Source organism: Balaenoptera ricei, chromosome 21 (genome assembly GCF_028023285.1).
Source record: "Balaenoptera ricei isolate mBalRic1 chromosome 21, mBalRic1.hap2, whole genome shotgun sequence".
NCBI lineage: Eukaryota > Metazoa > Chordata > Mammalia > Artiodactyla > Balaenopteridae > Balaenoptera > Balaenoptera ricei.
The window spans coordinates 28,411,045-28,434,289 of NC_082659.1; the positions used below are offsets into that span (position 1 = coordinate 28,411,045).

A 23,245-nucleotide genomic window follows, 5' to 3' on the forward strand; every position below is an offset into this window, starting at 1 on the left:
CATGCCAAATGCTTATAGCATGCAATAAGCAAAAACTGAAGTCAGGTTAAAACCACCAAAGTCGTTTTGTTCTAGTTCTTGAGTGCATTAGCATCTGGACTTTGGGCAGTACCACCTGCTTTAAGGAAACTAGTATGGCATTGAATCTGTGCAGTAAGGGAAATGCAAGGTTTTGGTTTTAAGAAACCTGACAGTGTAAGAATCTGAATACGATCATATCAACTTGAACAAATTATTATATTTTACGAGGATTTCTTTTTTAAAGAAAGATTTGTCAGATATTACCCTTTGCCTGTTAACTTCCCCTTATTGTAAGAAAACAATGGTGGCCCCTTTGCAAAAGTGTGATTTACACACAACTTTTATAAGCTACTTCCATCACAAATCAGATGGCAAAACACACAAGAGTTATATCTAAAGCACATGGCAAGGGTTTTCTGTCAAAATCAGTATTAAGTGCAGGAGTGGGTTAGGGTAAGAGATATTCCGTGAAGGATTCAGAACCTAGCTGTGTCTGTCTGCCTGGGAGGGGTTACGGTGCAGTCAGCCAGATAATATTTATGAAGTTCTCAAATGTGTACTGTGCGAGATTTGATTCAGTTAAAAACATAATCCAAAATGACAGTGTCTCACCCTGCTTGGCTCGCCTTCGGGCAAAGAGAGGAAGGAGGCTACACAAGGTGACTTTTCAAGGTCCCCTGCCTTATGGGAGTCTGTGAATGCTTAGCAACAGCCCCGGTTCTTGTAGTCTGACTGTGTTCCATCTACACCCTAAGAAGCCGCGAATGAGAGGGGTGACGCACCCTGCAAATCCTCTGGAATTTGACAGGGTGTCAGACCTGGTCTTCCCAGGTTTCTGCATGGTGGTGGAGTTGTGTTGGCCTGGGATGGGACCAGCGGCAGGAGGAATGGTTAGTGGAGGGACTGTAGTGTAAGACAAAGCAAGCCATAGGCACCACGTCTCCAAGAGATTTGCAAGATGCTTGCAAAATATTTGGTGATGGAAGATGGCAGGGGGTGGTGGATGAACGGCCAGCCATGAAGAGAATGGATAAGAATGTCTAACTTGCTTTAGAAAAGACCGAGTGTCTTTTGTCTGTATCCATCTCATCTGACCGCTGCCCTGCTCAATAGCATGATTAAAAAGGACACCTTTCCATTAAAAGAGATCATCCACATTTTAACAGATGATCAAGATCTGAAACAAAAACGTGTGATTCCTTAAAAATAAACCTTCAACACGCTCACAATACCGTAGCACCTATACCCAATGAGAACGGAAAAAAAAGCAGAGTTTGGAACATTTTATCCAGACCATGATAACTGCAAACCAATGCAGGATCCCTTTAAATATTTATTCATGGTTCGTTTTTCTATCATCATATATAGTGAAATAGCATCCCTTACCTGAGCAGTCTTCTGGCTGTATATAAAAAAGGGACAGGCGGCAAGCTCACTGCTCTCATCGTGCCGATAAGAATCTAACAAATGCAAGAGAAAGAAACTCTAGTAAGCCTGAGGGATTTTTTGTGTTTTTTTTTGAAGGAATGAAGCAGTCATCCTAGAAAAATACTGCAAAAGAGAAAAATTTTAAAAATTAGAATGAAAAGGATAAATATGAATAACATAATACGTATTGTCTACAGAAAGAGAGAAAATGTTTCCTTTATAGAGGTAGACGTAAAGGGATATACGAAATATATCTGCTCCGTGTAAATTATTAAATGCAACTTTCTTTTTTTCTCTTTCTTTCTTTTAGATAAAAAACCTCTTCATGAAATAAAACCCCAAAGTAAGTTATTTTTCCTCTTGTGAATATCATTTATTCTCATATTTGCTGCTTTACTGTGGTATTTGTTTAGGAGCCAAACAGAATTGAAGTTCCTTCGAAAGATCCAGGGCTTTTGGGGGGCTTCTTCTCATTGGGTTTGGAGTCACTATATCAGAGGTTTAAATGGAACAGAAATATGCACACCCCCTCCCCCCATTCAGAATAAAAGTAAATCTCTCCTCTTGATTCCGCCGGCCAAGAGCAGTCCATTTATCTGCAGATGTCATCTAGGACTTATTTCTGAGGAGATTTATCTCATTAAAATTAATAACTATTTGTCAGTACAGGCTTTCATGAGAGCAGCCTTGGGCAATAGCCTGATTACAAGACTCTCCACCTAGGAGGGGGCAGGGGGGCCTAAGAGAAGAACCCTGAAATCCATGGCAACTGGGTAGACTAAGAACCAGTATTCCACAGTGAAAAGGCCAGGAATTGAACCTGGTGGGTGTGGGTGCTGGCTCGAGGTCTCTGTCCACTGGCTTGCTTCCTGGAGAGGCCATTGCATTCTCTCCATCTTATGCATCCAGTAGATTTGGGGGACAGAGCACAGCTTGAATGATTGGCAGCTCAGCATTCAACCCCAGGGTGCTCAGCCCCGGCTGAAGTTGAGGGCCACCTGGAGGCCGTTTATAAATCCCAATTCCCAGGCTGTACCCCAGTGAAATCAAAATGGGAAGAGGGGATTTAGAACACAGGAATCCTTAGTATTAAAAGCTCCTCAGGTGATTTCAATGTGCAGCTTGGATTGAGAACTATTTTTCTTAGAAAAATAGTTCTCGAAACTTAGATAAGCGACCACATGCATCAGAATCTTGGGTTATGGTGGGAGCTTGTTAAATATGCCCCCCCACCCCAGAATAGAACAAATTAATTTGAACACCCAGCGCAGGGGCAGCTCCTGAGAATCTACATTTTAATATGTTCCCCCAATGATTCTCAGAAATATGTAAAGTATACTAGGGCATCATATAGACGTCAGAGTCCATATAGAAGGGCATCAGCATTGCAGCTCTTAGCAATGGTAGAAAGAGACAGCTCCCTAGCCAGTTCGGTTTGTAAAGCTTGTGAAAGACGTTCTTGACCAGTATCTCCTATTTTGGTCGAAAATGAATGGCTTTTGATCTTTTAAATCCTAGGGTATTAAAATTCAAATAGCATGGGAGAGTTAACAGCTTCGATTAGCCACCTTCTTTGAAAGAATTAAGACCCTGTGAAGATAGACAGAAATTGGTGCCTTGGGATGGGGGTCAGGTGACATGAGAGAAAGATGCAGTAAAGCTGTGATGTTCATACTTCAGATGTTGCTTCAGGCAGGCTTGAGATAGAAAGATGCCATGACTTCTGGAGCCTGATAACTTTACAGAACAACAAAAACAAACCTTCTTGTTTTCCCTGCTGTCTGCTGCCCATAAAGTCGTTATTGGGACTTAGGCAGCGGCCCTCTGGAGCCGTGCATGCTGGATTTGGAACTCATGGGAAGACTGAAGGTGGGGAAGCCTGATTGGGGGGTGTGCGCGCGCGCACGCGTGTTAGGGTGGAGGAGAAAAGGGGGCACTGAGTGTTCGGCTTGTGTCTGGGCCAAGGCCTCAGAGGGACTGCTGGAGTAAGTGGTCCCCCAGGGCTTCCTGGTCACAGAGCCCTCACCATCCACTGGCCCCTGTGTGCAGCCCAAGCAAGATTAGGGGTATCCATGTGGCGGCCAATGGGAGAGTTCCTCAGAAATGCATGTGTGTTTTTTGAAAATTTAATTTCACGCTTAGTTTGTGAGTCCCGTGCCATTCTAATTTGGGTACAAATTTGGGTACATTCCAGCCATAAGCCCCACAGTAGCTAGTTCTGGTCCTCGGGGACTCCTGAAGGAGGTTTTGCTTGGGGTTCTCACTCCTCTACACCATGCTTAATTGCTGGATACTGCCACGGAACCGCTTAAACTGTTTTAATTTGTGATTTCCTAAAAATAAAACCTTAACGGAATCAATGTGATTGCGAAAGGCTCCCAGAGGCATCGGATCCGGGTTCTGGAGGCTGCACGGTTAGGAGTGCATTATATGAAGGCGGGCTGCGGTTGTTCGTTGAAAGAGAGGGGCTTCGCTGAAGATTCCATGAATCATCACTGATGCAAAATCAAAGTCAATTATGAAGATAATTGAGAAACAACCTGTTCCTATATATAGCCGTGCACGTGATCCTCTGCCAGGCTGGTTGGAGGGAAAGCACCCCTCGGAGCCTCCCGGGCAGATCCGTGTGAGACGGGCTGAGGATCCGGCTTTGAGGTGCGGGGAGGTGTGAAAAGAAAGTGAAGTCTTAAGATGCCTGTTGGCAAATCTTAATGACAAACGGGGGGAAATATGTGCACAGCATCGCTCCTGAAAGCACTTATTGTAAATGAGATAATTTAATCAATTACGTTTCCTAATGTACTAAACCGAATGATTCATTTTCTGCTTCTGCGCATCTTAAATTATCTTCAGGTGTTTTAGGAGATTTAATCATAGTTAATAGAAACTTCATTACCATCAAATGTGCTTTCAATAAATGTTGTGTAACAATGTCAGGAAGTGCAGTAAAATATAGGAGGTTCTGAATGGCAAACACGTACCCCCAGAGTCAGGCTGAAAGATGGATGGTCACGTGCAGACAGACTCCTGGAGGAGTCTTGGGGATGAGGCTTTCTGAGGGGCTGTGAGCCCCCAAGGAGCGACTGCTTCAGTAAGTTCTCCTTAGGGATGAAAAGGATTCAGCTTCTCCCTAGAAAATAACTCAGAACATATTCTTTCTCCATCTCCTTTCCACGTAGTTGTTTTGTGACTAGTAGAAACGCACGCTACGCACGAATCCCATTAATCGTTCTAGAGTCAGTTGCCTCCAGGACTTCGCCAGTTGAATGTCTCCCAATAACCTGAATCTCAGCTTTTTCAAAATTGAATATGTCCTTTTCTGTCCCTGTTTTTAACCCAGGCCTCTTCCCATCTTCTCTAGTTCAGTGAATACTATGCCTTTAACTCAGCTGGGTCCCACACTTGGACAGCCTCCTAGACCCCTGTCTTTTTCCTCTCCCTTCTCCAGCTCAGTACCCAATGAATCACTACCATCTAACCATTCTACCACCTACATAGATCAAGTTCACTGACTCTCTCCATTTTTCCCTCTTGCGTATCCATCCCTCCATTCATTCAGCAGCTATTCATCAAGTGCTTCCCATGGGCTAGGACATGTTCTAGGTGGTGGAGAATTAACACTTGAGCCAGACAGATACAGTTTCCGCTCCCACAAAGCTTACAGTGAGGGGAGATGGAAAAAACAAACCAGAAAATAAGAGTGCTCAGTGCTGTGGAGGTGGTGACGTGTTGTGAAGAGGAATAAAGCAGGATGAGGGGCTCAGGCGGGGATGGAGGGAGTGTTGCTTTTTTGTATAAGGTGTTCAGAGAAGGTCTCTGTAATAAAATCACATTTAAGAAGAGACCTGAAAGAAAAACAAGGACAAACATTCTAGGTATCTGAGAGGAGAACATTCCAGGCCAAGGGAACAGCAGGATGCCAAGGCTGTGTGGTGGGAGCTTGTTGTGTCCGAGGAACAATTAGGGCAGGTATCTGGAGCAGAGCAGCAAAGGGAAGAGTCGTAATAGCTCAGGTCAAAGAAGTGGGGCACAGGGAAAAACTGCCAAGTGTATCATAGGCCATTGTAACGACTTTGACCTTTCATGTGAGCGAGATGGAAAGCCGTTGAGGGTGTTTATTCATAGTGATATGACCTAATATTTTCAAGGATAAACTCTACCTGCTGTGTTGAGTGTAAACATACAGGGAACCAGAGCAGAAGCAAGAAAATCTGTCACAATGATCTATTGTAACAATAATCTATTAAAATAATCTAGGCTGTTACAATACCCAGGCTATTATAATAACCTAGATTCAAGATGACTGTGGCTTGGGCCAGACAGAATGCATTAGAAATTGTAGAAATGGGCCATAATCCGTTATGGATATCTTTTGAAGGCAGAGTCAAAAGGATTTGCTGATGGATTGGATATAGAGTTTGAGAGAAGGAAAAGCATTAGGGATGATTCCAGAATTTGGGCTATGCAACTAGAAGGATGGACTTCCCATTACCGATCTGGGGAAAACTTGGTTTAGCACATCTGGAGGGAGACTCAAGAGTTCAGTGTTATAAATGCTAGATTTGAGATACTTCTTAAACATCTAAATGGAGAGGTTAAACAGGCAGCTGAATATATGAGTCTGGAGGTCAGAGGAGAGTCCTGGCTGGTGACATAAATCTGGGGTTTGTCACTGTCCAGATGATATTTAAAGCCATTAGGTTGAATGAGATCACTGGATAATGAGTGTGAATAGAGAAGGTATCTGAGGACTCAGCACTGGAGGACATCAACATTTAGATGTAGAGAAGGTCAGAAGTCACTGCAGAGGAGACAGAAAAGTAACAGCCAGTTGTAGTAAGAGAAAAACCAAGTGAAAAGAAAAGGGTGTCCCAGACAAAAATGTTTTAAAGTTCAGGCCATCTTTCTTCCTAACCAGGATTTCTACCATTGCTTCCTGTATCCAATCTTGGCTGACATCAATTTATCTGACCTTTTGAAAACATCAGTTCTGGTCACATGACCTCTGTGTTTAAACCTTTTCATTAGCTGACCATTATTTTTAAGATAAAGTCCAAAGTACTTAATGTTTATGATCTGGTCTCAGATGGCTTTTCTTAAGCGTATCAGCTTCTCTCAAGCAGCTGAATCATTAGGTATTTTCCTTCCTACCCTCTCACAGTTTCTCATATTCTTCAGCCAAACAAAGCTTCTTAGTTGTCTGAATACCCTGGGCCCATTTTGGCATAAAGTTCCTTATACATTCTGTTACTTCTGCCAGAAAACTTTCTCTCCCCCTAATCTTAACCTGTTGAATTTATCCTTCCTCCAGGTTTTGGCTTGGGTCTCACTTCTGCAAAGCATTCACCATCTTCCCCCCAGCCCCCCAAGTCTGAGTTAGTTACTCCTGTAATTGGCTCAGTATCAAGCAGTTTCCCTATTTCTACACCATATGTTCATTGCCTTTATCCCAGGCTGGATTCCCTCTCTGCTAGACATAACTCCTGCCATCTGGTAGATGGTATAGGATCTTGTTCACCGTTATGCTTGTGGCGTTTACCACTGTGCCTAGTATGTATTAGATGTTCAATTCATACTTGTTATTATGGTCATACATCTTCCTGCTAACTCTGCACAGAGCCTTTTATTGTTAAGGTGAAAATAAAGACTTTGTTTCTTTATATTTATTTTAACTCATTCATGTAGTAGATATTTATTGCACAATTATTCTATATAAATAGTCCTGGCCCAGTGAAGTGTGAAGGAAACAGTAAGAAAGGCTTCTTCCCCACAACTTCAATACAAGGTAGAAGATAATAAAGGATTTGAGAAGAGGGGAAGTAAGGAGATAGTTTTTAATAATCATCTGTTCTGTGCCAGGTGCTAGGTTAAAGTCCAAGCTGGATGCTTCCCAGAATCATTTCTATCAAAGAATGATCCAAGTGTGTCCTTACAGTCTGAAAATTAGGTATTTCTCGTCTCCTTACTAACACTCCATTCTACATCTTTTCCCCAAGTACACTGCTTTCATCCGTAGTGGAATAATGTGGATTCTGGGAATACACATTCTTTATGATCTTCATAGGGTTAGGGAACTCCTCAGAAGATGCGCAGTCTACACTGGCAATTTGGACCATTCTCTTTCAGGCTGTGTAGACCTGAATGGTACCTTGAACCCATAGAACGATCGGCAACTTTGAACCATAATATCTTTAAGTTCTCAATAGGCTTCTAGATTCTTCTAAATTAACATGAGGCAACTGGCATCAATGCTAATCTTCTAGCCATGATGTAAAGCACATTTTTTTTCTATTTTACCCAGCATTTTTCTTCATCTCCTGCTGATTATTTTCCATTACATAAACATAGCACTTCCCACAAATTGCATGACTTGCTTTGTCCTTCAGAATCATTCCAACTCTGAATCAATTCAACCCATGCATATGTGCAACATTTATAATTTTCTTACTACTTTCAATCTTTTTATTACCTAATTTTTATTCCATTGTAAGTGTATACCTTTTCTTACCACCATTTTCAAGAATATCATTGACCTTACTGGACATGATGGGATTTCGTTCATTAAATACTTCGGAACTAAGCACAGGCGCAGTGAATAAGTGATGGACCAATATTTTCATCAGCATCAGAGTAACCCAGGGTACTTGCTAAAAATGTGAATTCACAGGCCCCATCTTTCCACGTGTTAGTATATTCAAAGTTAGAGTTTATATCTTTAATTTCCAGAATAGAAAATGAAAGTGAAGTCATTTTCTCAAGGACTGGAGTTAAAATCCTGCTTTTTGACTCTATTTCTCATTTTACCTTGGTCTTCGTATCTGTTGGGAAAAAACACAGTTCTTTTTGCGGTCTGAAGGTAGACTTACCAGATAAAATACAGAACCCTTAGTTATATTTGAATCTCAGATCAACAGTGAATACATTTTAGCATAAGCATGTCCCAAATATGGCATGAGAAATACTTCTACTAAAGTTATTCATTCTTGATCTAAAATTCAAATTTAACTATGTCATATTTGTATTTGCTTGATATGGCAACTTTACTCAGAAGGAAGAATAAAACGTGTGAATGTGCATTATCAAGAAATATTTTTGGGGCTTCCCTGGTGGTACAGTGGTTAAGAATCCGCCTGCCAGTGCAGGGGACACGGGTTCGAGCTCTTGTCCGGGAAGGTCCCACATGCCACAGAGCAACTAAGCCCGTACGCCACAACTACTGGGCCTGCACTTTAGAGCCCGTGAGCCACAACTACTGAAGCCCGTGTGCCACAACTACTGAAGCCCGCGTGCCTAGAGCCCGTGCTCCTCAGCAAGAGAAGCCACTGCAATGAGAAGCCTGCGCGCCGCAACGAAGACCCAACACAGCCAAAAATAAATAAATAAATTAATTAATTAAAAGAAATATTTTTTATAGAATAGATTATCTTTACTGTCAATCTTGAAAGAATGGTTAGAATTAAAACAAATATTAGAGGAGAGAGCCTTTCAGTAAAAGCAAAAAGTCTGAACAAAAAGAAAGAAAAGTCTACTGAAGTACAAGTTCTACTTGAAAAAAATGGATATGGGCAGACCTCATTTTATTGTGTTTTGCTTTCTTGAGCTTTGCAGATACTGCTTTTTTTTTTTTATATATACAAATTGAAGGTTTGTGGCCATCTTGTGTTGTCAGATGATGGCTACCATGTTTTAGCAATAAAGTATTTTCTAGTTAAGGTATATCCATTGTTTTGTTTAGACATAGTACCATTGCATGCTTAACAGACTACAGTATAGTGTAAACATAACTTTTAACTGGAAAACCAAACAATTTGTGTGACTCACTTTATTACGATATTTGCTTTATTGTAGTGGTCTGGAACTGAACCCATAATATCTTTGAGTTACGCCTATAGTCAGATTTAGCCAAAGAGTAGGGTCCCTATGGATGAGAAATGGGCGAAAGCAGTTGAGAAATAGGATGGGGCAGAGCAGAAAGTGTCTTGAGCTGTAAAGAAAGTCCCTGTTGGAGTGAACTCAGCACCTACTAGAGTTATTGAAAGGTATTGGAGTAGCAGTGCCAGAACCGTGTTTGGAGAGAGTAATCCATGTGTAAAGTGGTTCAGAGTGAACAAAGACTGGGGCCTGGGTACCAGGTAATATGTGACTGTGCAATGTGGGTGCCTCCTGTTGAAACGGAGATGTGAGAGGCACTGGGGATCTGATCAGTAAGGCGTGTCAGTGGTCTGGGGAAGGGGTCGATGGAAAGAAGAGGAAAGATGACTCTCAGTCTCAAGCCTGGTCTCTGGTGATGTCATTACTAGAAAAAGGGAATTCAAGAAAAGAAAGTATTTGAAGAGATAAGAATGGTGAATTCATCAATCAGATGACAAATTTGAGATGTTAGCGCAACACACAGTTGCATGATGGTTTTATCCATCGAGCAGGAGGGAATGTTGGATGAGGTCTTCACATAGGCGGTAAGGCAGAAGATCTTGGTTTGAGACTGTTTGTCATCGGAGGAATAGTTAGCGCTGTCTGCGTGTGAGTGATGATCCGATTAGATGAGCAAAAGGGGCCAAGAACTGAGCTTTAAAGATCTTTTATAGAACTTTGAGAAGGAAGGGTAGTTCCCAAACAATAAGGAAAGAGAAGTTAGAAGAATCAAATTTAAGGAACTTTTTTTTTTCCCCTAGAGGGAGGGTTGGCTATTCTTGTGTTTCTACTGCAGAGCAGTAGAAAAGAATAAGACAAAGAACATTACTATTAATGGAGTGGTTGAGACCAATCTTCAAGAGGGGAACAGTGGTTTGTGCAAGAGCCAGACTTTAAAAGGGTAAGAGAACAACCAAATAAGACAGAAACAGTGAACGAGTTACATCATTATACAGCCTGGCAATGGGCTTAGGCACGTGTAAAAAGAAGTGAAGCAGGTCTGTAGGTTCTGATAGAGGAAAGATCTACAAGATACGGTACATGGTGGGGAAAAAGAGCAACATACAGGAAAGGAAATATAATATAGAAATATAAGGATAATAGAGTTTTTAGAGTAAAAATGGTAAAAAAAAAAAAATGGAAATTTACATTTTTTTTTCCCTGAAAGATCTCAAAGATACTATCAAGAGTGGTTACTTTTATTTTTTTCAATTTTATTTATTTTTTTATTGGAGTATAGTTCATTTACAATGTTGTGTTAATTTCGGGTGCACAGCAAAGTGATTCAGTTATATATACATATATATCGGGTTGTTTTCATATTCTTTTCCCTTATAGGTTATTACACAATATTGAGTAGAGTTCCCTGTGCTATACAGTAGGTCCTTGTTGGTTATCTGTTTTATATGTAGTAGTGTGTATATGTTAATCCCAAACTGCTAATTTATCCCTCCCCCCCTTCCCCCTTTGGTAACCATAAATTTGTTTTCTATGTCTGTGGGTTTATTTCTCTTTGGTATATAAGTTCATTTGTATCCTTTTTCTTTTTAGATTCCACATACAAGCGATATCATATGGTATTATATGTCTTTCTCTGTCTGGCTTAGTTGGAGGATAAATTTTCTCTTGGTGTAGTGTAACTTTTTATAGTTGCTAAAACATTTTCTCATCATATGCATGTATTCTATTTATTCTTTTGTTTCAGCAGGACAGAGGTTAACTGGTTAGGGAAATTATGGAACATGGATCATGAAAGGTTTGATGTTAAAAACAAATGCTTTAAGTTCTTTTCGACGAAGAGCTAAGGATTTCGTGGATGTGAAAAGATACTGCCTCTTTGCGAGGTTTATCAGAGAGTCGGGAGAAGGATTTGGGGGGGGAGGTGATTAGGGAGACGAGGCTGTGTTTGCAGGCAGAAGGCAAGGCTCAGGTGTGGAGGCAGAGTTGAAAGATGCAAGGCCAAAAGGGAATAATGAATGAAGCCAGGTCCCCGCGGACGCAGGAGAGGGTGGATCGGAGCTGGCCGGACAGAGGAGAAGCAGCTGTTCAGGGAACAGGGAAAAGGAAAGGAAAAACGCAGGAAGGAGCACAGGAATTCTGAGCTGTGGAGGAGGGAACTCACATAGGAGGGCCTGTGTTTTTTCAACTAGAAAAGGGGCCAGTGAGAAGCAGGGGTGTTGAAGAAAGGAAACAAAGTTCAGAGTAACTGTTTTGATGAAAAGTGTTATTTGGTCATAGGACATGAATCCAATAATTACTCGGCTGCAAGGAGGGCCCCGGTGAGTTTGCAAAGCATCGGATTTTTGATGATACCCACCAGTCTAGTTGGTGAGTTTCTCCAGCGGGGCAAGTTGACCTCAGTGCAGGGAGCGACCCTCTAATGGTTAAGCTATTTGGGAGTGAAGACAGATGGGTGTCCAGATGCTGCCTGTGCCATTTTCTCATGACAAAGCCTTGAGCAAGTCTCTATCTTATCTGCACCTTAAGTCATCATTGTGAAATAGGAAATATAATACCTACCTCAAATAGATTTGGTTGTGAGGATGAGAATGTGATCACACCTGTAGCTCTCAGAGAAGCAAGCACAAGCTTAGTGCTTCTTTACTGGGTTACCCTTGCCAGCAAGAGGTATTGTTGCCGAAATTCGGCCTCTGTACACTGGTGCCGGATGAAATCTCAGAGACAGAGTTTGGGATGAAATAGAAAGAGCGAGCTTTTTTGCTTTGCCAGGCAAAGGGGACCACAACGGGCTAACGCCCTCAAGCCTGTGTGTCCCGCCCTGGAGGGGGCAGTGAGGAGTTTTATAGTAATGGTTCATGGAGCAGGGAGGGATTAGCTCGTGGACGTTCTTCTGATTGGCTGGTGGTGAGGTAATTGGGAGTCGGCATCATCAACCTTCTGGTTCCAACCGGTCTAGGGTCTGTGTTCTTGTGGGCAGCAGTCTTCATCTGGTGGGGGTCTACTTCCTATAAAAGCAATTTAGGAATGTGTGTCAGGCCTTTATCTGTATCTTTCAGGGAACTGGGAGTTCTGCTATGTGGCAGAATTATCGTCTTAATTGTTACCAGTTCCCCAGCCCAACAGCTATTCTTTATTTCTACATCTTAACATTTCCCAATCATTAACTTTTGAGTCCAACTTTTACTTCAGAAGACAAGGACACAGGGGCTGGTACACGGTTTCAGTATCAGGCAGTGTGACCAGGACAGAGGTTAACAGCTGGATAGAGAATGAGCCAGAGAATCGATTCTGGAGCCAACTGCCTTGGATTGAATCCCAGCTCTGCTACTTACCAATCGTGAGGCTTTGGGCAAGGCAAGTGATTTTCTGGCCTCAGTTTACACATTTAACTGGGTACATTTTTACAAGGTTGTTGGAAGGATTAAAATGAGTTAATAAGTGTAAAGTAGTAGAACAGTGCCTTGCACGTAGTAAGTGCTATTTAAGGATGTGCTGCTGTTGTTATTAATGACAACAATAAGGAGGTTTTGGAGGATGGCAAGTTGGAAAAGCGAGATGCTGATTGGTGACGGGATTTTGAGAGTCCAAGCAATGCAGATATAATCGGAATTGCTTACCGTGGTTGACCATAGCTGACCATTTAAAAGCTATTTTCTGATGTGTTGAAGAAAAAAATGTTGCTTCTCAATGACAGCAAGTATAAACAACTCGAACAATAACTTCTGTTATGCTTCCGCGTGCAATTAAATACTTGGGCACATGACTCTGTACCTACATAGCACTGCCTGTGCTGGATAAGGAGGGACTGGTCCAGAGACGGCTGTTTCCTGGGAGCCCAGCACAGCAGCTGGATCTTTAGCCTCCTATTTATTTTGCCTCTCTCAGCCCTCTCTTTGTGAGTATTTATGTGTGAATTCCTTAGTAATTCACTGCCTCACATATATACCAATTCAAGTTGCTGAGTTTTTTTTTTTTTTTCTTCCCTGAAACGGGAGCAGTGGTCATTTTATGATATCTAATGAGATAAAACAGAATAGCATCTTTTTTTTTAACTTTTTATTTTACATTGGAGTAGAGTTGATTAACAATGTTGTGATAGTTTCAGGTGTACAGCAAGGTGATTCAGTTATACAAACACATGGATCTATTCTTTTTCAAATTCTTTTCCCATTTAGGTTGTTACAGAACATTGAGCAGAGTTCCCTGTGCTGTACAGTAGGTCCTTGTTGGTTATCCATTTTAAATATAGCAGAGTGTACACGTCAGTCCCAAACTCCCTAGCTATATGTTTTGAAAGGCATTTTGTTGTCCTCCTTTGTTCATTTGATGTACCTATCTAATCCTGTAAAATGGATTCTTATCTGATATGTAGTTAACCTCATACCATGGGAATTGAGCTGAATTTCCATGAATAAGCGGCATTAATATGTTTTGCCAGTGAGAGTCCTGTGGAGAGTGGAAGGCAAACTAAGTAAACAGCCCTTCGCTTTATTCCTTTGGGGACATAAGTTACTATGAATGACTCGGTGTGATTATAATTCATGAAGACAGGAACTTGCTAATACCCAGTCCTTGAACTCTGAAGTTCGAAGGGGCTTTGAAAGGTCACTTAGCCTTTCTCGCCAACTTTGCCCAAAAATGAAATAACCGCAGACGACTGTCAAGTCACGCCGGTTTTGAGAGCCTCTGAAAGGAGATTTCATAAGCTCCCTCAGAAAGGAGGCTTTTTTTTAACAACCCTCCTTGTAGAAAAGGTCATTCTGATATCTAAGCAGAGTCCCAACTGCTATAACAAAAGGCCATGTGTCCTCCTTTTCAGCCCTTGTTAGAGATGGTGGAGAGCTGGTTACTAGCTTCTTTGTAAATGAAGGTTCATTGGGCACCTACTGTGGCCTCTTCTTAGAGCAACGCTTTATGCGTGAAAGAGCCCCCCACAGGCCACTTTCTAGTTCTCCTTTCTCCAGGCCAAATGAACCCATAAACATCCCCTTTCCAGGGTCCTAGTTTCCAACTATTAATCTTTGTAGCCTTTCTCTGTAGATGCTTCACAATCCTTCCGGCAATGAAAAGATTCCTCTGTAGTTTCGGACTAATTTGGAATATAAGAGATTTCCCAGTCCTTGTTTTTTTCTTTTTGTTTTCTTTAGCCTATAGATTACACACAAGTTTTTCTACCACATGTTGGCTCCTCCTGAGCTTGGCCTAAAACTTTCGCAACTCTTGGAGAGAGGAAAATAGGGATGAAGACACAGGAAAGACATCAATCACACGTCGATACGTAAACAGAAATTCAAAGAAAAGTACCCTATGCCCACAAAAGGCAGAATAGCCTGATCTGTCAGGGGGTATCAAGGCTTTTGTTCAAAATCACTTGGAGGAAACAAACCAGCACCACATGAGTGTGAGAGTGAGCAGACAGGTATAAACATGTATGTGTGTGGATGTAAAGGAAGAAGAGAGTCTCTGGGGCAGGGGTTCTACAATCAACCTCAGACCGGGATTTCCTTCCTACTTCTCTTCCCGCAGTCTGAGACCAGGCAAGCGATCAACACGCAGTCGCACAATGATTCAACGCAAATTTCTGTGGGAAATGATAGAGATAGAACTGCTTGTGAAGAACTTAAAGCAGTTATACAGAATGCACTCAGATCATTAACCATCAGAAGATCCAAAAAGAGTTCTAGGAACCGTAAGTGATAGAAGAGTTTAGAAGACCATGGGTTGGCAGGGTTGGCTGGATTGGCCAGGACAGAGTCACTTTCTTGGAGGATGAGGCCCTGCGCTGGCACCTGGCAGATGGGTAGATAGAGATGGGTAGGGCCTAGATGCCTAGTGGTATGGGGTGGGTATAGGGCAATGACCCGTCATTATAATCTGAAAGGTGAACGGGGCTGTTCGCTAGCAGAGGTCCACCTAGCCGGTAAGTTAATGACTGTTGAATCTGGGGTGTAGACAGTGTGGAGCGCAGGAGCGCAGGGCTGGACGTAGAGAAAGCTTTCCAGTCCTGGGAAGAGCCTGCACCCTGTGGGCGTGTGACCGGAGCAGCTCCCCTGGGAAGGGGAGCACACGCACTCACTCTTGGGATGATTCTGCAGTTGCACCCCTCCCAGTGCCCGTGTGCTCACAGACACCTACACCCAGCCTTCCCCTTCTCCCATGAAACTGTGCTGAAAAACGTGGAACTAGACCTCAGGTTCTCCTGGGGCCTGTCCTGAACACACATGAAAAGGGAATCAATTACGTTTGTGAGCACACAGGAACCCTTATAGGGAAACCCACTCTACTGTCCTGGAGAAATAGATTAGAAAATGGTGGGGCAGAGGAGGAAAAGAAAAGAAGAAAGAATGAGGTGAAGTAAAAGCAGATAGATAGAGAAGAAAAAAAAAAAAGAGGAAAAAGAAGCAGGGTGACCCAACTTTAGAAGAATGTGAGCTGTAAGGATGACTGATTACATCTCTTGAGACGCACACACGTGGCTTTGAGGACTTGTGTCTACCTCTGTAGCTGCACCTGGATACCAGGATCCCATCACCACCTTGTCTTTTACCAGTTTTAAACAAGAAACAACCGAGAATATGGACCACATGTTAATTCACCCCGTATCCTCATTTCTGCTGCATGGTTGAGCCTCCACAAGTGTGTGTTGAATGAATGAAATTATTAGATCCTGAACCTTTGAATTCCCCGCACAGATTGTTCTTGTAAAATAAATCCCACTTTGCTTCTCTTTCTGTAGGAGTCCATGGACTTCTGCTTTTAGATCAGACTGTCCCACCAAGTGCCAGAGTGAGCCTCATAAGGAAGCAGTGCTCTCCGAACAAACCTCTCTCCCTTCTTTCCCTACCCTATCCCCAAAGTCCCCGCATTCATTTTTTTAAATTCTGTAATTCAGTATTTCATTCTCTTAAGTCAAATACATTCTGCACCTATTCCTGGGAGAGGAAACACAATGAGCTATATCCAACATCCATACCTCCGTCTGAAGGCATAAGTAGGGTCCTTCCCTAAAACAGGACTTGTATCTGGAGGGCAGAGAATTCTGGTTACCTAGGTAGCAAGAGGGTGGACACATAAAGAACAAGATAGGAATCCAGGGGAACAAAGACAGCTTGTTCCTGCTACTTAGTTTTGTTTCAGGATTTCGTGTCCAGTGATGTCCATTTTCAGCAGAAGTACTTTCACCCTGGTCATCTTCTGGCTCCTGGTCCTATTTTAGTACCTGGGAAGCTAAGGATGCCTTTGTGTCTACTTCGCCAACTCAGCAAGAGAGCAACTGCATTCAGGACACTGTCAGGCTCTTGCTCTGTGTGCTCAGTTGCCGAGCAGGTGTCTTCTCCCCAGATACACCTTTTAAGATGGTGGTGTCATCAGTCAGCAGCGCCCAAGGACCTGGAGGGGAGGGGTGGGGGAAGGCTAATTGGTTCCAATCCAAAGTTCTCTCACTGCTCCTGGTACCCTGGCTTGCTGCACCTGTTGTGTTCTGTGTCCTCTCTCTGCTCTAACGACTCCCTCCAAGGAACTTAATTGAGTAGAGGGAGGGTGAGACTGTAAGTGGGGTGATAACTGCCGTCCTTTCTCCCCACATGACATAGGTAGACATTTGGGGTTGGTAACAATCATCATCCCCATGGTTCTGGGTGTCTAGGGAAGACCACCACCAATGCCCCATCCCTCTCCCTCTCCCATTTGGTCCATCATGAAGTTGAACTAAAGCCTAAATCACACCCTGTTTCTCCATACCTCCCAGGCTGTTGTGGTTATGAAAAGTGTCTGATAATCCTCTGACCTTTCAGTTACTGTTCTTTGGGATGACTGTTCTTCTCCTCGCGAATTATTTGTATGTGTTGACCGCCCTATTACTGAACCGGTTCTGCTTGATTTCCTTGTTCCCTCTTTAATTTGGTGGCATCTTATTTTATAGTCCACTAACTTTGTTGAAAATAAATGGACTTGTATGGTTAGTATTACTCAGTTGGTAACGTAAGTACCATATTAGGGTACAGTGAATGCAGAGTAAGTGCCGTGCAATTACAAGGTAAATATATGATGGGTTTATTTTATCTGCTAAGCCCAAAAGGGGTGACATAGTAATTACTTTTGGATCTATTAAGTATACCTACTGCATAATCTGTAGGGAAATCAATTATGTAGTTAGTACTTGTCACCTTCCATTTTTACACACGTTTTTAAGATGATGTGGTCTTGGGTAAATGTCATGCTGAGTTGCAGTAGCCATTATGAATCTCTTCCGGAATGAACCACACCCAGTGTACATCTAGCAAAAGGGTTGGGAAGCAGCTACAGCTTACCTTGGGGTATGGGGAGACACCCACAATCTAAATTCAAACTAACGCTTTTATTTTTGCTTTGCCCATGCATTCAATAGGATGGAGTAGGAGAGGTATGGGAGAAACAGCATGTGCCCTCTTAGAGACCAGTCCTCTTCCACAAAAAATGTATTAGAGTCGAGCATTTAATTGGTGCCAGAAAACATTTACCGTGGACATAAGAGCGCCTGGGATCAAACCCTTTTCATATCTCACAACAGAAAGTCGCTCATAATGATTGTAAATACCCTGATGTCTGTCACTATTCTGATGAACTGAGTGACGTGCCAAAGCTCAAGTTCATACTTGTGAGCTCTGGTCTCCTCTCTCGACTCATAAACCATGCGTTACCCTCTCACCCTAGACCGCTCTCTGTGAATGCATGCGCCCCAGGTCATAGACAAGCAGAGCAATTCACCTGTATCTTGTCATTGTACGTGGGTCTCGTGTCTTCCAACATAAATAAAATATAAAAAATACTTGGCAGGGCAATAGGACTTCCTAAAACAAGCAAATTAAGGAGTTGCCTGTTTTTCCTTGAAAAATATTATATTCTTTGCAAAATTGATTCTGTTCCAGATTCCATTATGTGGTGAGCTACCTTAATGCAGTTACATTATTTGACTAGCATCCCTTTGATTTATACAAGGTCTTCTAGAAACATGATTATTGTGTGAAAGAGAGTCCAACTCACAGCTAGCTACATTTATCATTTCGTCTGATCAGTATCTCCCAAAATTCCGATAGCATTTCATTCTGTGTCCCAGGGTGGGTCTTTGGCCCTGTGCCCATGTTGGCCATTTAGGATTTCTCTTGTGTCTTTCAGGCATTGAGAATGCCAGCGACATCGCTTTGTACTCAGGCTTGGGCGCTGCGGTCGTGGCCGTCACGGTCCTGGTCGTCGGCATCACGCTTTACAGACGGAGCCAGAGTGACTACGGCGTGGACGTCATCGACTCTTCTGCATTGACAGGTGGCTTCCAGACCTTCAACTTCAAAACAGTCCGTCAAGGTCAGCGGCATAGGGCCCCCCAACACTGCGTCCCCAGGACCATAGACTACATTCACGCAAGACCCTGGCGCTCTTTGGTCCTGTGTGAGGGTAGCTCTTGGTACTGGGAGCCACTACCAAATTGTCTTCACTCCTTAGGACACCAGGTTCGATGGAGGAGTCTGCCTGAGTCCTTGGCTGCTGTGAGGATCAACGGGTCTCGATTTACTCCTACCGACATTTTATATGAGGCATCTCATTGAAATCTTTGATATGTAGTGAGCCTAACAAGTTATTTCATCTAAGATCACCTAACTTTGTATTTTAACCAGCCTGCTTTGGGGATGTATATTTAGTTAACTAAAGTACTGATTATTCAAGGCTAAGGGCCAACGACTATACCAGGCATATTTATTACACCACTTATTAGGTGGAGTTATTTTTGTGGCTTCTATTTTAAATAAGTAAAAGGATTTTCAAGGATCTCTGATGGGCCAGTTAGCCAGGGAAAGAATGAAATTCCCAGCCTAAATGACTCTGCTGTTGCCAAGTTAAGGCAGTCTTTTGTTGTGGGGAAAGACAATGTATCATGTCAAACTACAGCAATATTCATTTTTAAAACACAGAGTCATTTAATTCTCTTATCCGAACCACTCTATTCCTGATTGGGAGATGGGGGTGAGACGGATGGCTTTTATTTTACAAAATGAAATTGTCTCGCTTCCGTAGATGAAGTTTTCTACCTTGACCCTCGTGGTCAATATTGTCACTTTTATCTCTGTTTACTGCTTGTCAGTAGCACCTGCAGCACATGACAAGAAGTCTCAGTGCTTGGCAGTGATGGAGTAGGGACGGGAAAGCAAAGCAGGAGCCCAAGCAGACTAGAAATTGGGAGATGGCCGGGAGAGACAGGATGCATGACTGCTTACCACTCACTTCTGGCCCCTCGGCTTCAGGTCCGGGTCTGAGTCTGGTTGACCTCAGATGAGAACACATCCTCTCAATGTGGGTATAGAGCTTAGTATATATGATTTAATTAGAAATACATCCAATGAAGAACTGATCTTTTTTTTTAAATTTATTTTATTTATTTTTATTTTTGGCTGCGTTGGGTCTTTGTTGCCACGCGCGGGATTTCTCTAGTTGCGGCAAGCGGGAGATACTCTTCGTTGCGGTGCGCAGGCTTCTCATTGCAGTGGCTTCTCTTATTGCGGAGCACGGGCTCTAGGCGCGCGGGCTTCAGTAGTTGTGGCACGTGGGCTCAGTAGTTGTGGCTCACGGGCTTAGTTGCTCCGCGGCATGTGGGATCTTCCCGGACCAGGGCTCAAACCCATGTCCCCTGCATTGGCAGGCAGATTCTTAACCACTGTGCCATCGGGGAAGCCCAAGAACTGGTCTTTTTAGTGTGTAAGAAACTAGAACTGTATTTCCATCAAATCATAAGATAGCAATGTCTTTGACCCTAACACTTGAAAAATAGACACTATACAATAGTGTGAGAGGCAGCTTTGTGCACAACCTCAGAGACTTTGAAATCAGATAGATAGACTTGAATCCAGAATTGCTGTAGGACCTAGTGAATCAATTATTCTCTCTCAGCCTCAATTCTTACAGCTATAAAGTGGAGATACTAACATCTATCTCAGGGGGTTCTTGTAAGGATGAAACCACCTGGAATAACATGGGTCATAAACCCTTGGCTTATGGAAGGGCCTCAGTAAATGCAGTGAGTATCATTCTAGAAGCCAGTTGTTTCCTCTTACCTTGGTACAGGACACCGCTGAGTTCCATAGAGCACCAGGTACCATGTGAGAGGAGTGGTTCCCTGACCTGAACACTTGGGGAAGGCTGACTTGGATAAGCTGAAACACACCTCGTTACCGTGACGCTTCTCAGGATGTACTTGCACTGTGAATTTCTAGGAGAGGATGTAGCCTTTCCAAACTTACTTTACCATTTTCTTTGACCAAGAATTCACAAAACTAGTGATACAAGCAGAAACCCTTTATTAAAATTCTACTCTCCCCCATGTTCATGGTGAGGCTACACCGTACACTGATGCTCTGTTGTCTTAGTGACATTCCTTCTTGAACAAATATGGCTGGAGCCCCAGCAAGGTGAACGGTGAGGCTTCAATCGAATGTCATACGTAGAGTAGATCAGGGACCTCGAAGGACATCTAAAGAAGAACTTGGGGTCACTGGGGGATTGTCCCCGATCAAACTTGAATCAAGTTGGCTGCCAACTTTCTTCAACTGTGGACTCTGTCATATGTATATATTATGATAATCAAGCACTTTAGACTTGAGTCTAACTCTAGGAAATGTTTTTTGCTTCTTGGCTTTACATAAGATAGGAGGGTCTTTTAAGAGTAGCCAGAAATTAAACTCCAGAAGGTAAGACAAAACAGCCATGAGACTCAGAGATATGCTTTTTCAGGTATCGGGTATCTGGCTCCAAACTCTTTTCAGATGTGAGATGGTTCTTCAGTCCCGCTTCTTGCCTGGGAAAACCATAACCCAGGGTAAGGCTGGTACCTATAGAGTTCAATGCAGTTCTGTTACAAAGCTCAGCTCCTTATTATGCCTGTGTCTTAGCACAAGAGGCTCAAACATGAAAAAAAATGCCTCATCAAGGTGCCTTTAGATCTATAAGGTCATTTCATCTCATTTTGAACCTCTTCTGCTATGATTTTGGATTCTTAGAGCATCAGAACAAAGAGGTGGGAAAAGTCAGGGTTATAGATTTCCTGCTGGCATTGTTATAAATTATGAAAATGGAAAAACAATAGAGGCTAATATGCTATGGCCTGCAATTGCAACATTTTCAAAAATATCATACTTGAAACAGTTTTGTCAAGCCCCAAAGGAAAATGGTTTAATATGGTTTGGGTTTCAATTTGAGATGTCACATTGACGGACTGATATGGGTGGGAAGTTTGGAACTGAGGGTTATTTTGTTATTTACTAATAAATCAGATTACTTCATCACAAGAAAATGTCACAGCATTTTTTTTTATACTTGGCCAAAAAAAAAAAAAAATATATATATATATATATTGGTAAGTCCCAACAGCTGAGAAAGTCCAATTTCTCATGTTTTTGTAAGGATTATTTTTCTCCATTTGTTTTGAGTCAGTCAGAAAGGAAGCCATTCTAAGATGCTCCCCGTGTGGAATCTGAGTCTCCCTATCCCTGTGTGGTACCCTCTTTGCCTCTCAGAGTGACATACATGCTATTAGAGCCAACTGGCTACTCAGCCATGGAGCGATTCGTGAAGTCCCCTGACACTTTTGCTCTGAGGACACATCATGTCCTCCCCCAGCCCCAGAAACTGCCCAGAATCCCACGTGAGACGTGCCGGCACCCACGCCACCTCGGTTATAAACAGCACCCCCTCGTCACCATGCTGTGTCATCTCTTTCCATTTAAAATGAACAGATGTTACTTTTGCTCCAAACTGGCTTGCTAAACAGCTTTCTCTCCTTTTTATTTTTTGGAAGCTTCTCTTTGCCAGTTAAAATAATCCCATAAACCATCATACCTGAGTGAGTTGCCTGGTGGAGTGCCAGAAATACTTGTTTTGAAAAGATGATAGCATGTAAAGAACTCTGGAAAGTGATGCATTTGGTCAGTGGCATTCAGGGAACTGACTGTGAAAGCCAGAGCTCCTGATTCCAAGGCTCTGGGCACTCACGATCGGCCTATTAGAGGTGCTTTAGATGCCCAGGGTGGGTCTGAAGGGCTAGCCTTGACCGGAGCAGCTGGCGAGCCTTTGTTGCGCAGTTAGGAGAAGCAGATGTAAAGGCCTGACTGTGATGCTTTCCGGTTTCTGAGTGACAGATCAATCTTCTTTGACCAGGTAACTCCCTGCTCTTGAATTCCTCCATGCAACCAGACCTAACAGTAAGCCGAACATACAGTGGGCCCATCTGTCTACAGGACCCCCTGGACAAGGAACTCATGACGGAGTCCTCACTCTTTAACCCTTTGTCGGACATCAAAGTCAAAGTGCAGAGCTCATTCATGGTTTCCCTGGGAGTGTCTGAGAGAGCTGAGTACCACGGCAAGAATCATTCCGGGACTTTTCCCCATGGAAACAACCGCAGCTTCACTACAGTGCATCCCAGAAATAAAACATCCTACATCCAAAATCTGTCATCACTTCCTACAAGGACAGAACTGAGGACCACTGGTGTCTTTGGCCATTTAGGAGGACGCTTAGTCATGCCAAATACAGGTGGGTGGTAAGTGTGCGTTTGTGTATTTTCTCACGTTTGTTTGAACGTGTTATATTTACATAATGATGTCCCGTAAGATTCATTTATAAGATGTTGACTGTTCCCATGTCAGAGTGACAAACACCGTGGCTCCATAAGTTGGCTTGATTTACGTGGCAAACCAGAACCAGCACTGAGATTAGATTTTGCCATCTTCATCTCAGCATGGACCGTACACTCCATCAGATGCTCTGTTAGGGTTGACAGCCATATTGGCTCAAAAGCTTCGGGTGGTCCCCAGAGTTTAAGCCCCCTTGAAATATATTTCCTAGAACATGATCAGGAAGCACTGAAAACATTCTTTGACGTGACTGAAAAATACCATTT

At 42.8% G+C, this 23,245-nt stretch overlaps 1 protein-coding gene across 4 annotated transcripts in view; it reads left to right on the forward strand.

The window, feature by feature from the left end:
- UNC5D (unc-5 netrin receptor D) overlaps window positions 1-23,245 on the forward strand; it is a 608,576-nt gene that overhangs the window by 511,581 nt on the left and 73,750 nt on the right. For 2 of the 4 annotated variants that reach the window (XM_059909243.1, XM_059909245.1), the window contains 3 exons: window positions 1,760-1,792; window positions 18,475-18,660; window positions 22,501-22,878. In XM_059909243.1, coding sequence (XP_059765226.1) covers window positions 1,760-1,792; window positions 18,475-18,660; window positions 22,501-22,878 — 597 coding nt within the window. The remainder of the gene's footprint in view (window positions 1-1,759; window positions 1,793-18,474; window positions 18,661-22,500; window positions 22,879-23,245) is intronic. The other 2 variants (XM_059909244.1, XM_059909246.1) reach the window with 1 other exon arrangement.